Raw genomic sequence first — 14,922 nt, 5'->3', positions numbered from 1 at the left:
CAGGGGGCGGGGCACCGGGAAATTCGAATGGGAGAGGCGGGCCAACGGAGGGAGTGGAATGGACGCGGTGGGCACCGCGCCGCGGAGGAGACGCGAGATGGCGGCGGCGATCTCAGGTATGCGAGCCCGGCCTGGGCGGGGAGCCAAAGTCTGGAGGCTGGTGGGGTAATGCGCCGGAGTCTGGTCCGGGTTCCGCGGGTTGTCGGGGAGAGGCCGAAATGGCGCGGGGGCGGGGAGGGGGAGGGGAAGGTGGGAGTGTGGGAGTCCCGAGCTGGTCAGCCCAGCTGACCCAGCCCAGGTCGCTCTTTCCTGCTCACTATTTCCAGCTCTCCGCGCGGGTCAGTGGACCGTGTTAAGAGCCGGTTCCGACACTAGAGCTTTGTTTGAGCCTAGCGCACTTTTCCTCTGTGAGCTTCAGTTTCTTTGTGGAATGGGGACAGTGACCCCATCTCGGGAGATGACGTGAGTAATCGAGCGAAAAGTAGCTGACACTTAACCGTAAGGACAAAAAGAAAGGAGCTGGATGCGCGCTTTGGGGGAAGGGTTCTGTGTATGACTTACTGTTTGGGTGAGGGGAGATCCCTGGGAGATGCAGGAGGGCAGGCCGAGGTTCAGACCAGCCGCAGCTGGGTGTGAGTTGACAGCCTAAGATGTGCTGAGATCACGCACCAGGGAAATAAGGGACTGTTTCCTTTCGCTCTAGCCGTGGAAGTCAATGCTATCTTAGGGTTGAAAAGGCTGTTGGGACATTCGGAATCTTGTATGTGAGTATTTGTTTACATATGTCTCTGCTCTCTTCCTGTACACTGAGTTCTGGTCAGTGATTATGGTGGGCACCATAGTAATTGATTTGAGTGTCCTGCTGTTTGTCAGGCCCTGTAGAGAAACGGAGCTATTTAGCAGAATGTCAGACACATGTTGAGCCCTTGCTAGGTGCCAGGCACAGTTGTAAGCACTTTATGGTGAGGAATCATTTAATCATCACACAATACTGTGAGATGGTTGGCTGTTATTGTCCCTGTTTTACAGATGAGGAGACTGAGGCTTAGATGGGTTAAATAGCTTGTTCAGAGTTCACATGACTAGTAAATTTGTACTGAATTTGCACTCAGGCAGTCCTACTCTAGATCCTCTGCTCTTAACTGTTATGCCCAAGCACCTGATGTTGTTGCTTTTGGAGCACAACCGCCCCTCACCTTTCCAAGGCTCACTGTGTCTGGTGCATAGTAAATATCATAAAAATGCTTGAGTGACTATTGACCCTTCCCCAGACGAGCTTATAAAATGTTCAATAGATAATCATATAAATATATACTATCATGGAAGGCAATGAGAGATATGTATAAACTGCTATAGAGAGTGCAAAATCTGAAGGCAGACGACTGAGCCACCCAGACGCCCCCAAGTGATTTCTTATTTATGATGTATGAAGAGGCCAATGATGCTGTCTTTGGCTCAGTTTCCTCATCAATAAAAGAAGAGTTAGGGACACCTGGGTGGCTCAGTAGGTTGGGCATCTGCCTTTGGCTCAGGTCATGATCCCAGGGTCCTGGGATCCAGTCCTGCATCTGGCTCCTTGCTCAGGGGGGAGCCTGCTTCTCCCTCTCCCTCTCCCTGCCGCTCCCCCTGCTGTGTGCTCTCTCTCTCACACACAAATAGAATCTTAAAAAAAAAAAAAAAAAGGACAGGTGCGGTTTGACGTACCCGAGAACCGTGTCAGAGGAGGTGTCAGGGCAGCAGCTGGGCACTTGGATCCTAAGTTTGAGAGCGAGCTCTGGTTTGGAGGTGTGGATTAGGAGTCATCAGCTTTAAGATAGTAATTAAAGCCAAGAAGGCCGGGGACCATGCCCATGAGATGAATCAGAGTAGTAGTTCTCAACGAGGGGCAGTTTTGTTCCCTGTGGAGACATCTGTAATATCTGGGGACTTTTTTGGTTGTTAAAGGTTGGGGGGGGCGGTGGCCCATGGAATGCATATGTGTGCTACACATCCTACAACACACGGGACAGCCTTATTACAAAGAATTGTCCAGCCCAAGATAATAGTGCCAAAGCTGAGCAACCCTGTGCTAGAGAGAGGATAGAAAGAGCCTAGGAAAAACATTTAAGACTGGCAGAAATTTAGACGGGGTGAGCAGAGAGCTATTTTCCTCAGCTCTCTGGCACGGAAGCTAGGGGAAAGTCTATTTCTCAGCAGAAAGCAGATCAAGGGTGTTGGATCTTGCTGGGAAGTCAAATAGGATGGGGGTCGGGCATGTCTACTGGATTTAGCAGTAAGGAGGTCATTGGTGACCCTGCAGAATGGTGAGGGCGGAAGTGAGCTGATGCCTGGAGGAGTGAGTAGCAAGAGTGAAGGAGTGTAATAATAATAGCTAACATTCACTGAGCACCTGCTGCCAGCCACTGAGCCAAACATTGTATGTACATTCTTTCTGTGGCTCCTCACAATCTTATGAGGGTAGATACTGTTATAAAGAGAAACTGAGGCTCAGAGAGGTTAAGAAGGTTCCCCAAAGTCACACAGCTGGTAGGTGGAACTTGTCTCTGACTCCAAGGCCCATGGGGTTGCATACAAAAAGGAGGGGCCAAGGAGGACTGGGAGCCCATATAATGAACTTTGGAGTTAGACCTTCATTGGAAGCTCTGTCACTAGGTAGCTGTTGACCACAGGCAAGTTAGCCAACCTCTATACTGAGGCTTCCACATTTGGAAAATGAAGGATGAATACAAAATAAAACACTGAGCTTTTACCGATGTGCCAAATGCACATTCTGAGCACTTTTACATCAATTACTTTATTTACTGCCTTAACAACCCAGTGAGGATGTATTTTTATTTATTCCCCGTTTTACAGGTGTGGAAATTGAGGCACAGGAATAGGCCATCATTTCCCCCAGTTTATTCAGTTAGTTGTAAGTGGCAGGGCTGGGGTTTGAACCCAGGCCATCTTACCTTAAGTAATGAACCTATTCACTGTATGCCAGTTACTGCGTTGGCATTTTACATGTCACTTCTTTTAATTCTCATTAAGCCTTTCCAAGGCCCACCTCACCCCATTTTATAGACAAAGAAACCAGGGCACATGGATGTTAAGTCATTCGCCCAAGGTCACAATCTAATAAGTGTTAGAGCTGGGATTTAAATTCAGCTCGGTCTGACCCGAGTCTACACTCTTTCTACATCACCATAGACTTCCCCTTCCCCCTTAAACTTCCTTAAATGCATCTGTATCTGCCCTCTTTCTCTGCCCCTGCACACATTTTTGACAAGTCAGTGCACCTTAATTTTCGCATCTGCGTGGTTACATCTGTAGGTTTCTACTGACTTGCTACTGACTTTCAGGATTCATGAGGATCAAGTGAAAACTCGATGCCCAAGTGCCTTGTAAATCATAACATGGAATTACTGGCTTCGTTTGTCAGATGAAGGAGCAGAGGCCCAGTTCTTGTAGGCCATCTGCTTATGGGTATGCCTTACTATGTGTAAAATTCTCAGCACGGGTCATCTTGTCCACCTTTTTGTCTTGCTGTTTCTGCGTTGGCCACATATACCAGCCTCTTGCCTTTTTTTTTTTTTTTTTAAAGATTTTATTTATTTATTTGACAGAGAGAGAGAGACAGACAGCAAGAGCGAGAACACAAGCAGGGGCAGAGGGAGAGGGAGAAGCAGACTCTCTGCTGAGCAGGGAGCCTGACATGGGACTCGATCCCAGGACCCTGGGATCATGACCTGAGCCACCCAGGCGCCCCCAGCCTCTTGCCTTATATGAGGCCTGTGGCCCTGACGACTAGCTGCTACCACTAGCAAATGGGGAAAGTCAGAGCTGCCAAGAACTTTCCCAGGTTATATGTAATAGGCAATATGGCATCCTCATTGAAAGCAGATTTTTGGAGGCCAAGAGATCTAGGTTAGAATTCTGTTAGGGGCACCTAACACTCGGTTGAGTGTCCAACTCTTGGTTTTGGCCCAGGCTGTGATCTCACAGGTGTGGATTGTGTCCTGCTTTGGGCTCTGTGCTTAGTGTAGAGTCTGCTTCAGATTCTTTCTCCCTCTCCCTCCCGCTCACTAATTCTCTCTCAAATGAATAAGGAAAAAATCTTTTTTTTTTTTTAAGATTTTATTTATTTATTTGACAGAGACACAGCGAGAGAGGGAACACAAGCAGGGGGAGTGGGAGAGGGAGAAGCAGGCCGCCCCCCAGGGAGCCCGATGCGGGGCTCGATCCCAGGACCCTGGGATCATGACCTGAGCCGAAGGCAGACACCCAATGACTGAGCCACCCAGGCGCCCCAAATAAATAAAAAATCTTAAAAAAAAAAAAATTCTGTAGCTGTGAGCTACAGTGTGGTATCTTCCAACATAAAATAGAGAAATACCCTCCTAAGATATTTTTCAGCTCGTTCAGTCCTCACGGAAATAAAGAGACTTGTTGTTGTTAAATTTTTATTTATTTATTTTTAACCCCCTACGTCCAGTGTGGGGCTTGAACTTGTGACCCCAAGATCAAGAGTTGCATGTTCTACTGATTGAGCCCTCCATATGCCCCAAACAGACTTTTTTATAAAAGTTTTATCTTGTGGGGCGCCTGGGTGGCTCGGTCGTTAAGCGTCTGCCTTCAGCTCAGGTCATGATCACAGGGTCCTGGGATCGAGCCCCGCATCGGGCTCTCTGCTCAGCCGGGAGCCTGCTTCTCCCTCTCCCACTCCCCCTGCTTGTGTTCCCTCTCTCGCTGTGTCTCTCTCTGTCAAATAAATAAATAAAATCTTTAAAAAAGAAAAAAGTTTTATCTTGTGTTTTCTGATAAAATATTCATAATCTTTTTTAATGACTTAGATTTAATGATTGGAAGCAAACCAAACAGAAGAGAAGGATTGCATGTTAATGCCTTTTGCACGCTGAGCTGGGACAGAAGGGACTGGGGGGCTGCCTCTCAGCCTTACTCCTTTGAAACGAAGATGTCCACAGTGTTATTTACTTACTCATTTTTAATGCAAACATTACGGCATTACATAACTGGGTAACAGAAAAGAAACCTACGTAATCCCCATCAAGAGAAAACCATCATTAACAGTTTTGTGTGTATACACACTTAAACATGTAAGTATGTGTTGTAAACCTCAGGTAAGAAATAGAAGCACAGAAAAGTCAGGCAGTTCATGGACTGGTTTTGGGTGGGGGCAAATGTCAACTCTTTTAATCCTTACAACAACCCCGGAAGATGCTGGTCTATAATACCTTTGCAATCCAAATCATGTCCCACCAGCAGCATCCACATCATCTGGCAGTTAGTTAGAAATGCAGAATATTAAAAAAAAAGCTCAGGCACTGTTCCAGGGACTGAAGCAAAATCTGCATTTTTTTTTAATGTAAAGATTTTTTTTTATTTGTGAGAGAGAGAGAGCACAAGCAGAGAAAGTGGCAGGCAGAGGGAGAGGCAGGCTCCCTGTTGAGCAAGGAACCCGACGTGGGACTTGATCTCAGGACCCTGAGATCATGACCTGAGCGGAAGGCAGATGTTTTAATCAACTGAGCCACGCAGGCATCCCGAAATCTGCATTTTAACAAGATCTTCCAGGTCATTTGTGTAAACCTGACAATCTTCACCCCACTGGACCTACTTGTAGAGCAAGGAAGGAACTGGGGCCAAGCTTGGGGACACCCACAATACAGCCAGGGTGGAAGGAGTTGCCCTGAAATGAGCTGGGGGCCTCTGGCCCTCCCAAGGTGTCCCCTTGGACCTCAGCCTCCACTTCCAATCCATCTTCCCTGCGCCTTTGTCAAGGTTATGAGGGTCTCTAATCTACTTAAGATGCTGGGGTTTTTTGTTTTTGGGGTCTGCTTATTCTTTTGAGGAGCAAAAGGACAAAGTGTGGGCTACGAAACAAGATGTAATGGGCACAGGCCCCAGGTATAACATACTGAGGTGCTCAGAAGAGCTGCCGCACGTCCATGAGCTTCTTCATTGGTAAAATGGCATGAATAGAATCTACCTCAGGGACACCGTGAAGATTAAAGTATGCCTGACATGTAGTCGGTGCTTAATAAACGTTAATGTTTGCTAAGTACATGATATGGTTTGCAGTCCCCGACCTGTATATAATCTCTCTCCTCCAATCTCCGACCGTCCTCCGGGCAAGCTGCTATTCATCCTTCAGAGCTCAGCTGTATCAAGTAGCTTTTCGTGCAAGACTCCTACCGTTACCTCTGTGCTACCACCGTATGTCATGCCTAAAAACTTACCTTCTCTCCTCTAGGAGCTGGTCGCTGTCGGCTAAGCAAGGCGGGGGCTGGCCGGCGCCCGCCTCCAGCTCGAGTCAGGGTGGCTGTGCGGCTGCGGCCATTTGTGGATGGGACAGATGGAGCAGGTGATCCCCCTTGTGTGCGGGGCCTGGACAGCTGTTCCCTAGAGATTGCCAACTGGAGGAACCACCAGGAGACTCTCAAATACCAGTAAGGTTCAGGCCACTCTGTCCTCCTGCCCCTCTCCTCTCTCCTAGGCCTGCTCACATTAGCACTGCCCACGTGGTTTCTCAGATGTGCCTCTTCAGGATCCTTCCTCCTTCCTTAGCACAGCTTTGTTCCTCACACCTTCATTTGGTCTTTCAGAAACCTTCCTGGGTGTCCACTGTGACAGGTCGTCTGTAGGATACTTGGGGGAAGGCTGAAGGCTGAACCCAACACAGTACTGTTCACAGGCTCATAGGGGAAATAGGTACAAATATGGGAAGGGGAAGGAGTAGCAAAGGTGAGCAGGGAAGCCCCAGTTAGGGTTGGGGGGGTGTGGGAAGGGTTGGAGGAACACAGACCAGCCAGCCAACCCAGGCTGCAGCTGGGTGGTGTAAGAGAAGACCATACAGATTTGGGGACAGAACTCCCAGGTGCAGCTACTTTAAACCCCCATCGGAGATCACTCTTTGGCCTGTCTTTCGAGGCTAGGGCGTGGCAAACTACGGCCTGCAGGTCAAATCTGGCCAGGAGTCTTTTTTGTACTAAAAGCTCTAGTGGAACAATTGTTCATTTACATACTGTCTATGGTTGCTTTCCGACTGTGATGATGGAGGTGAATAGCTGCAAAAGGAATCCTGTGGCTCACCGGGCCTAAAATATTTACTCTCTGGCTCTTTATGGAAAACCTTTGACAACCTCATTCTAGGCCCTTGGCAGTTTGACTTGTTTCTTTCCAGCCTCATTCCCCCAACACAATCCCCTTAAAACACTCATCTCTGCTGTGGCCTCAGCCGCGGCTTCTCCGGAATGCGGAGAGCGGACCGCAGGTGTGTGGAGTCTCATCTTGTCGGCGGCAGCATCCTCTGCTCTGTTCTGGTGTACAGATACTACTTTCCATGTGTACTGTGTCGGGAAAAAGATCAGGAAGCCTTGCCCTTTCATACCATGCCTTGTCTGTGTGCTATTTTTTTTTTTTTAAGATTTTATTTATGTATTTGAGAGAGAGAATGAGAGAGAGAGAGCACGAGAGGGAAGAGGGTCAGAGGGAGAAGCAGACTCCCTGCCGAGCAGGGAGCCTGATGTGGGACTCGATCCCGGGACCCCAGGATCATGACCTGAGCCGAAGGCAGTCGCTTAACCGACTGAGCCACCCAGGCGCCCTGCGTGCTATTTTTGATACTCGGAATATCTTTCTGTTCTCCGGCAAAATCCTCTTTCCTCAAGCAGAATCAGTTACTCTTTCTAGTGTATCCTCCACTTCTTTTCCTGAATCACAGAAAAGTATAGGTATCTTTCTGTCCCACCAGACTACAGAGCTGCCCAGAGCAGGGTATCAGACTTATTATCTCTGTATTCCTAACACCAGTACGGGGACTGGGGCAGAACAGGTGTTCATTGGATGCTTTCTGAGGTCTTTATGCAAGAAAAGCGATAGAGACTCTTAAATCCGAGGCCAGTATTATTACCCTCTAAATCTGGGGGAGGATAGAACCCTCTACTGATTCCTTTTCTCCTGCCTGCAGGTTTGATGCCTTCTATGGGGAGAAGAGCTCTCAGCAGGACATCTATGCAGGATCAGTGCAGCCCATCCTAAGGCACTTGCTGGAAGGACAGAATGCCAGTGTGCTTGCTTACGGGCCCACAGGGGCAGGTGAGGGAGCCAGATAGGGAACAGCTATGGGTCCGAGAGGGCTCAAGAGTGGGGAGGAAGATCTCACAGCAGTCTTCCCTCTTTCCCCAGGGAAGACGCACACAATGCTGGGCAGCCCAGAGCAACCTGGAGTGATTCCCCGGGCTCTCATGGACCTCCTACAGCTCACAAGGGAGGAGGGCGGGGAGGGCCGGCCATGGGCTCTCTCTGTCACTATGTCCTACTTAGAGATCTACCAGGAAAAGGTGAGGCCCTACTCCGGTTGGGAAGGGGAGAGACAAAGGTCAAACAAAATAAGATCCAATTCTTGACTGTGAACTCTGCCCTCGCAAGGAGGCAAGAGCTGGAAAGACAGAGGTTGGGGGAGCAGATGGTATATCTCTGACAGTCCAGCAGAGGAGGAGACTGATGCCCAGGAAGTAAGCAACCTGTGTCTGGAGAACTGGCCCTACCTCTCCCTACTCCAACAGGTATTAGACCTCCTGGACCCTGCACCAGGAGACCTGGTGATCCGAGAAGACTGTCGGGGAAACATCCTGATTCCGGGCCTCACACAGAAGCCCATCACTAGCTTTGCTGATTTTGAGCGGCACTTCCTGCCAGCCAGTAGAAACCGGACCGTAGGAGCCACCCGGCTCAACCAGCGCTCCTCCCGCAGTCATGCTGTGCTCCTGGTTAAGGTGAGGCCTGCTGATGGGGGGAGGAGCTGGGAAGCCCCTCGAGCCTGAACTAAGCTTGGGGGCCCTTGCTCTTAACCCCAGGTGGATCAGCGGGAACGTCTGGCCCCATTTCGCCAGCGGGAGGGTAAACTCTACCTGATTGACTTGGCTGGCTCCGAGGACAACCGGCGCACGGGTAACAAGGGTCTGCGGCTGAAGGAAAGTGGAGCCATCAACTCCTCCCTCTTTGTACTGGGCAAGGTGGTGGATGCACTGAACCAGGGCCTCCCTCGTGTGCCTTACCGGGACAGCAAGCTCACTCGCCTATTGCAGGTCAGGCCACCCATCTCAGGATGAAAAGGGGCTGGAAAAGGAGGTTCTCCGGTGTGCCGGGAGGCTGGGGAACTGCAGTCAAGGAATGGAAACGTGGGGCTTCTGATCTGCCTATCCTGCCCAATCCCCATCCCTCAGGATTCTCTGGGTGGCTCAGCCCACAGCATCCTCATTGCCAACATTGCTCCTGAGAGACGCTTCTACCTAGATACGGTCTCTGCGCTCAACTTTGCTGCCAGGTCCAAGGAGGTGGTCAACCGGCCTTTTACCAATGAGAGTCTGCAGCTTCGTGGTGAGGACTGGGGTTGGCCAGAGTGCAGAGGGCAGATCTGGACAACTGGAGAGAGTGCTGAAGCTGCCTAGCATCAGCACAGAGGCTGACCCGCCCCCACATCTTTCCTAGTCTTGGCACCCGTTAAACTGTCCCAGAAAGAACTGCTAGGCCCGTCAGAGGCAAAGAGAGCCCGCAGCCCCGAAGAAGAGGGGATTGGGAGTCCTGAGCCTCCAGCAGCTCCAGCCTCCGCCTCCCAGGAACTCAGGTGAGCAGAAGGGGAGGGGCTTGGAGGATGTCCCCTTTGCTGTCGTGTCTGGGTTAGGTACAGAGAGTAGTGGGTTTAGCCTGTCAGATCTTTGAGCTGCAAACTTGTTCCTCTCTCATCGAATTCACCCCAAATCCTACTCTAGTGAATTCACTGGAAGTGCTAAGCTTAATCACTAGCCCTGGTGCTGCTGCCCAGGGCCGGAAGGAAGCCTCCTCCTCGAGTACCTCGCCCCTCCCTTTTCATTTTCCAACACTTTTAGGCAGTCAGCAAAACCTCGCATTTGGGGGCAGCTGTTTCAAGGATGAGCACTTTTTTTTTTTAGATTTATTTATTTATTTGAGAGAGTGAGAATGAGAGAGAGAGAGTACATGAGAGGGGGGAGGGTCAGAGGGAGAAGCAGGCTCCCCGCCGAGCAGGGAGCCTGATGTGGGACTCGATCCCGGGACTCCAGGATCATGACCTGAGCCGAAGGCAGTCGCTTAACCAACTGAGCCGCCCAGGCGCCCAAGGATGAGCACTTTAACTTCTGGCTCAAGGAGTAATCTGGATCAGGTCTTTCAGGTCTAGAGGATAAAAAGCAAAGGAGAGATAAGAGACGAAGAGCTATGTCTCCCTGAGACCTCTTAGTCTGTGCATTAGAGTCCAGCATCTCCATGGCTTTATAAGGAGCCTGTTGCTGTCCTAACTTTGCTTCTAACCTCAATCCAAAGTCTCTAAACTAAGTCCCTTTTGTGTGTGCAGCCTCTCTCTCGCTGGTTCTGATAACCCCATCTCATGGCCCAGGATGCATGAATCCTTAGGTCACTGCTATTTAGTGATCTTGCTTTCTGTGTCTGGCCACCGGGCCCCCCCTAATTCTAGGGAGCCAGCTGCAGGTTTACTTTTGCCCGGTTTCTACCCAAACCCAAAAAAAGCCTCTCTAAACTGTGTAAGTCTGAAGACCAGTGAACAGAGGTGACCTGAGGAGGTCAAGGATTAGTACATACTCTGCCCTGGGCGGTGGGGGAACGACACTGCTGTAGTTGAGGATGAATGACATACAGGAAAGGGTGTTTGCTTAGAACCCCATCTCAATCTTGTCCTTCTCAAGCTGTCAGCAGTCCCTTCTCCTATGTGCATAAGCTCAGAGAAACATACACCCCGCACATGCGTGTTACATGTGAATAGGCAAAGTCTCTGCCAGACAGGCACCCTGGGTAAGCTCAGAGTTGGGGTATGTCAGACCTAGTCAGATCCTGACCTCAGGCGGCTCAGGTTTCAGGAAGGGAAAGAAGACAAGAACATCAGTAGATGATGCAGGGTAGGTAGGACAGGGTGTGGTAAGGAAGGAGTTGCTGCTTCTGTGAGAGCCAGGAAGGATTGACCTCTAGTGTTCACCCATGTTTTATGATCCTGCTCTTCCTAGGCACTTGCACACAAGGAACAGAACAGTCACTGTCCTTGAGCTAGTTCACAGTATAGGAAGGAAGATACAGTCAAGTTGGGGTTCATGGGAAAGGTTGTATCAAATTGACTTTCCAGATAGAAGGAACAAATGTTAGGCATTGTCATGCTCAAATTAAGTCAGGACTCAGCTCCAAGAGGCCTTTCCTACTGTCCGTGGGAAGAAGGCTTGGCATTTGAGGTCCTCAGTGGCTTTCAAAGCCCTGCTGAAGATGACCTCGGTGAATCTTTCCCCATCTGCTCTTCCAAAGAAACCAGCACACAACCCTTGCTGTCATCTTCTCACAGTCTCTGCCTTTCCATTCAGACCATGACTGCCTACAGGGCAGGGCAGTGTCTTAGAGCATGAACACCTGGAACTCAGGTGCACATGAAGTGCTTGTTCTCATCGGATCTCCTGGCATCCCTGAGAGGTTACCTGGGCAAGTAGTGATGGATCCGCATTCACCTGACGAAGCACTGCACCTGGAAAGTCTGGTTGACTTGCTCAGGGTTGCCCAACAAGTTAACACCAGAGTCTGGAACCACAGAATACAGCAACTGAAGGCATCATGAGGGGAATCCTGCTGCTGTGGAGAGGGTGATGAGAGAAGGACTAGGTGCGGAGTAACCTCTGTCTGCTCAGTCCCCTACAGAAGCTAAGTAGCATGGACCCCGCTGTGCTGGAGCGCCTCCTAAGCTTGGACCGTCTGCTAGGCTCCCAGGGGAGCCAGGGGACCCATGGGCTAAACACCCCGAGGCGAGAGCGGATGGTGCTCATGAAAACAATGGAGGAAAAGGATTTGGAGATTGAGGTCAGTGTTGGGGAGGTGGGGGCTGGGACTCCTACTGGCCTTGAGAAGCAATCTGAGCATCTTCAGATAGGGAAAGGCACGGGAAGGCTGGACCAGCATCCAGTTTTTACCTAACACTGGAATCCCTGTTCTCTGGGTGCTGCTTAAATGTCCTTAATGTGGCTGGACTTTGAAAAATGATTGAGGTCAGCTTTGAGGAAGTGAGGGGGTGGAAATCCAGGTGAAAGGAACAAATGTAAGACCTTGTCATTTCCTAAAACCCAAATTAAGCTAGGACTTTCTGCCTGAATAGTCCCTCTCCTTCAGCGTTTCACAAAAGGGCCTGTTCCACCTCTGAGCAGCCCTGATCATTAGAAGGCCCCTAACTATGCTCCATTTGTCTCCCAGTAGCTTCTCTCCTTGGTCCTCACCCTGCCAGGTAGGGCCTCAGCGCCCTGCACTCACTTTCCTAACCCACCTCCTTCATGCTGCCCGAAAGTTTGTTCTGGGTCACGTGTCTCTCTGATCCTTTCCAACAGAGGCTTAAGATGAAGCAAAAAGAACTGGAAGCCAAGGTTCTGGCACAGGAGGCTGTGGACCCAAAGGATAAAGAGAACTCGTCTCCCACAATGCTCCGACCGCTTGCCTGCCGCACAGTCACCATAGCAAAGCCCCTCAAAAAGGCTGTGGTGATGCCCCTACAACTGAGTAAGTTCAGCTGTGGGGGCCAGGAGGGCCCAGATGACGGGTCCTGGAAAGGTGGGAGGTATTCAGAGCAGCTTTCATCATGTCACTCATGTGCTCCCACCATATTGCAACCCCAGGGAGGGGGGTGGTGGTGAGGACGGTCTGAAATAGAGCTCGGGTGCTCTGTGCTCAGGCACTTAGTACGGTCGGGGCCGACTGACTGGGGCAGGACTGATTACCGTGCAGTTAACAGGTTGAGACTACCTTCAAATACAGGTGTAAGAAAGGTCATATGGAAACAACAAAAGAAGAGGTTCACTTGGGCTGGAGGGGAACTGGGGAATCAGAAATAGAACCAAGTGAGGGCGGGTGAAAAGTAGCCTCTGCCGTGATTCCGGTTCACAAGTGTTGCCTTTAGTTCAGGAGCAGGTGGCGTCCCCAAGTGCTGAGATCCATATCCTGAAGAAGAGAGGCCGGAAGAGAAAGGTGAGAGCAGCTGATGCTTGAGCTACATCTGGAGCGGAGAAGTAAGGGTAGTGAGCACTGATGGGAAGAGCACTAGCCATGGAGTTAAAACACCAGCTATTTACAAGTTGCCTACCCTCTGAATGTGGAGATACCTCACAGGGAATTTAGGATGAAATGCAGTATGTACCTAGCAGAGAGGGTATCCATCACCTGTTACTTCCTTTTCTTTCTGGTGGCTCTCACCCTCAACAGCTACTACGTAGTGTGTAGCCTGAGTCCCACTCCACAAACTTAAGAGCCCACTTTGGGAAACACGACCTAATAAACACTCAAGAAATGAAACAACACTGGAAGAATTACCTAAAAACTGAGACGATGTGGTGGGGGCGTGGCTGTGATTTATTCTTCTGTGTGCCTTCCTGGGAGTGCAAGAGAGCTTATTCATTCCTTTTTAGAGATGAGGCAAATTTAACTTCATTAATTCATTTGATCTTCACAACAACTACTACCACTCTTTCACAAGTAGGATAAAATGGGAGTCAGCCCAGAGAGTGACTCGAGAGAAGGGATTTTGGACAGACACTTGAGGGAAAGAGAGGCTAGGGAGGGCGGGGAGGTAGCTGCTGTTAGGCTCCTATCCTTGGCAGAGGAGCCTAAAGCAGTTTGCTGCCACCGGCTGAATAGCAAACTCTGTTTCTGTCACTCACCTCCCCCTGCCTCATAGCTGGAGTCCCTGGATGCCTCAGAGCCAGAGGAGAAGGCTGAGGACTGCTGGGAGCTACAGATCAGCCCGGAGCTACTGGCCCATGGGCGCCAAAAAATACTAGATCTGCTGAACGAAGGCTCTGCCCGGGATCTGCGCAGCCTGCAGCGCATTGGCCAAAAGAAGGCCCAGCTCATCGTGGGCTGGAGGGAGCTCCACGGCCCCTTTAGCCAGGTAATGGCCCAGGGAGGGCGGCCCTGAAATGGATTTGGGGGGGGCGGGAGGGGAGAAGCGCGACACCCCCAAGGCCCCTTGCCATCGTTGCCGTCCCGCCAGGTGGAGGACCTGGAACGCGTGGAGGGCATATCCGGGAAACAAATGGAGTCATTCCTGAAGGTGAGCCCACCGCTTGGCCCCCTCCTCTCTGGCCTGTGCCCTGCCCCCAGCTTTAATGCTGCTCTTCCCTTCCGTCCTGTGTTGCAGGCGAACATCCTGGGTCTCGCCGCGAGCCAGCGCTGAGGCCCCTCCCGACTGCCAGCTCCTTTCCTCACTTTATTATTTTTTTTTAATCCTCATATAACTGCGTGTCGTGTAAATACAATTTTTACTCCGGTGTTTCGGCCTGATTCTTGGGACTGCGGGGGCGGGGCCGGGGGTATAATTGCCCTTGGGATGGGCCACAAGCTCCTCCGCATAACTTCTTTCGGCGCCATCTTTGGGAAAAGCAGGGAGGAATGAAGCAGGGCAGGATTGTAAATAAACCGCTGGGGTGTGGGGAGGGGGGAAGGACGGTGGCCGAAAGGAAACAAAAAAGTAATGCGAAAGCCCGAGGACGACGACCGTTAGGCGGGCGCGCGCTTCGAGTTTAGCCCCGCCCCATCCGTACCCCCGGCGCGCGCTCCCCTGCTCTCCCGCTCAGCAACGGCAGCGGTTTTATGCGCGTGCGCGCGAAATAACGGCCGCTGGCGGAGGGAGGAGGGGGGTGGAATCTTTGAAGGGGGGGTAAGAGAGAAGCCGCCCTGTCTCCCGCGCGCCCACCACCTGCGCCATCGTCAGCCAATCAGCGGCCGTCTCAGGGGTCTCGCGCTTGGGGCGATTCGGGCTGCTGGGTGGCTCCCCCGTCCCTCCTCCCGCCAGAGTCCCTCTCGTACCTCCCCCCTCCCGCTGGCCTCGCGCGCGCTCGCGCTCGCGCCCGCTCCAGCCTCTTGTGTGTCCTC

General features: G+C 51.1%; 1 protein-coding gene and 1 long non-coding RNA gene across 6 annotated transcripts; one reads left to right on the top strand and one right to left on the bottom strand.

The window, feature by feature from the left end:
- Positions 1-20: 20 nt before the first annotated feature.
- On the top strand, positions 21-14,922 carry KIF22 (kinesin family member 22). Of its 4 annotated transcripts, none has more exons than XM_027609869.1 (14): positions 21-116; positions 6,254-6,449; positions 7,970-8,097; positions 8,188-8,342; positions 8,568-8,777; positions 8,859-9,089; positions 9,228-9,381; positions 9,493-9,628; positions 11,700-11,868; positions 12,387-12,555; positions 12,953-13,020; positions 13,727-13,939; positions 14,042-14,101; positions 14,189-14,319. In XM_027609869.1, the coding sequence occupies exons 1-14, from the start codon at positions 59-61 to the stop codon at positions 14,222-14,224; spliced, it is 1,983 nt and encodes a 660-aa protein (XP_027465670.1). In that variant the 5' UTR covers positions 21-58; the 3' UTR covers positions 14,225-14,319. The 4 variants fall into 4 exon arrangements, with proteins under 4 accessions (XP_027465670.1, XP_027465671.1, XP_027465669.1 ...); XM_027609871.2 differs by lacking the exon at positions 21-116 and adding an exon at positions 414-462; XM_027609870.2 differs by lacking the exon at positions 14,042-14,101 and having other exon boundaries at positions 14,189-14,922.
- LOC113931814 lies at positions 10,027-13,869 on the bottom strand. 2 transcript variants are annotated; one of them, XR_003522875.2, is made up of 5 exons: positions 13,363-13,869; positions 12,799-12,993; positions 12,326-12,438; positions 11,493-11,643; positions 10,027-10,194 (listed from the first exon to the last, which is right to left on the bottom strand). It is a non-coding gene; the product is annotated as an uncharacterized LOC113931814 (long non-coding RNA). The 2 variants fall into 2 exon arrangements; XR_003522876.2 differs by having other exon boundaries at positions 12,854-12,993.

The sequence above is a fragment of the Zalophus californianus genome, chromosome 10, assembly GCF_009762305.2.
Source record: "Zalophus californianus isolate mZalCal1 chromosome 10, mZalCal1.pri.v2, whole genome shotgun sequence".
Lineage (NCBI taxonomy): Eukaryota > Metazoa > Chordata > Mammalia > Carnivora > Otariidae > Zalophus > Zalophus californianus.
The sequence above is the reverse complement of the archived record's forward strand: the minus strand, read 5'-3'. Positions and strand labels throughout refer to the sequence as shown.

What these genes read in the sequence shown, in the direction of transcription:
- KIF22 (XM_027609868.2), top strand. Translation starts at nt 59, where the DNA reads ATGGACGCGGTGGGCACCGCGCCGCGGAGGAGACGCGAGATGGCGGCG. An exon ending in TAGAGATCTACCAGGAAAAG is followed by an intron (nt 8,343 to 8,567) that starts GTGAGGCCCTAC and finishes CTACTCCAACAG; the next exon opens with GTATTAGACCTCCTGGACCC. An exon ending in TCCACGGCCCCTTTAGCCAG is followed by an intron (nt 13,940 to 14,041) that starts GTAATGGCCCAG and finishes CCGTCCCGCCAG; the next exon opens with GTGGAGGACCTGGAACGCGT.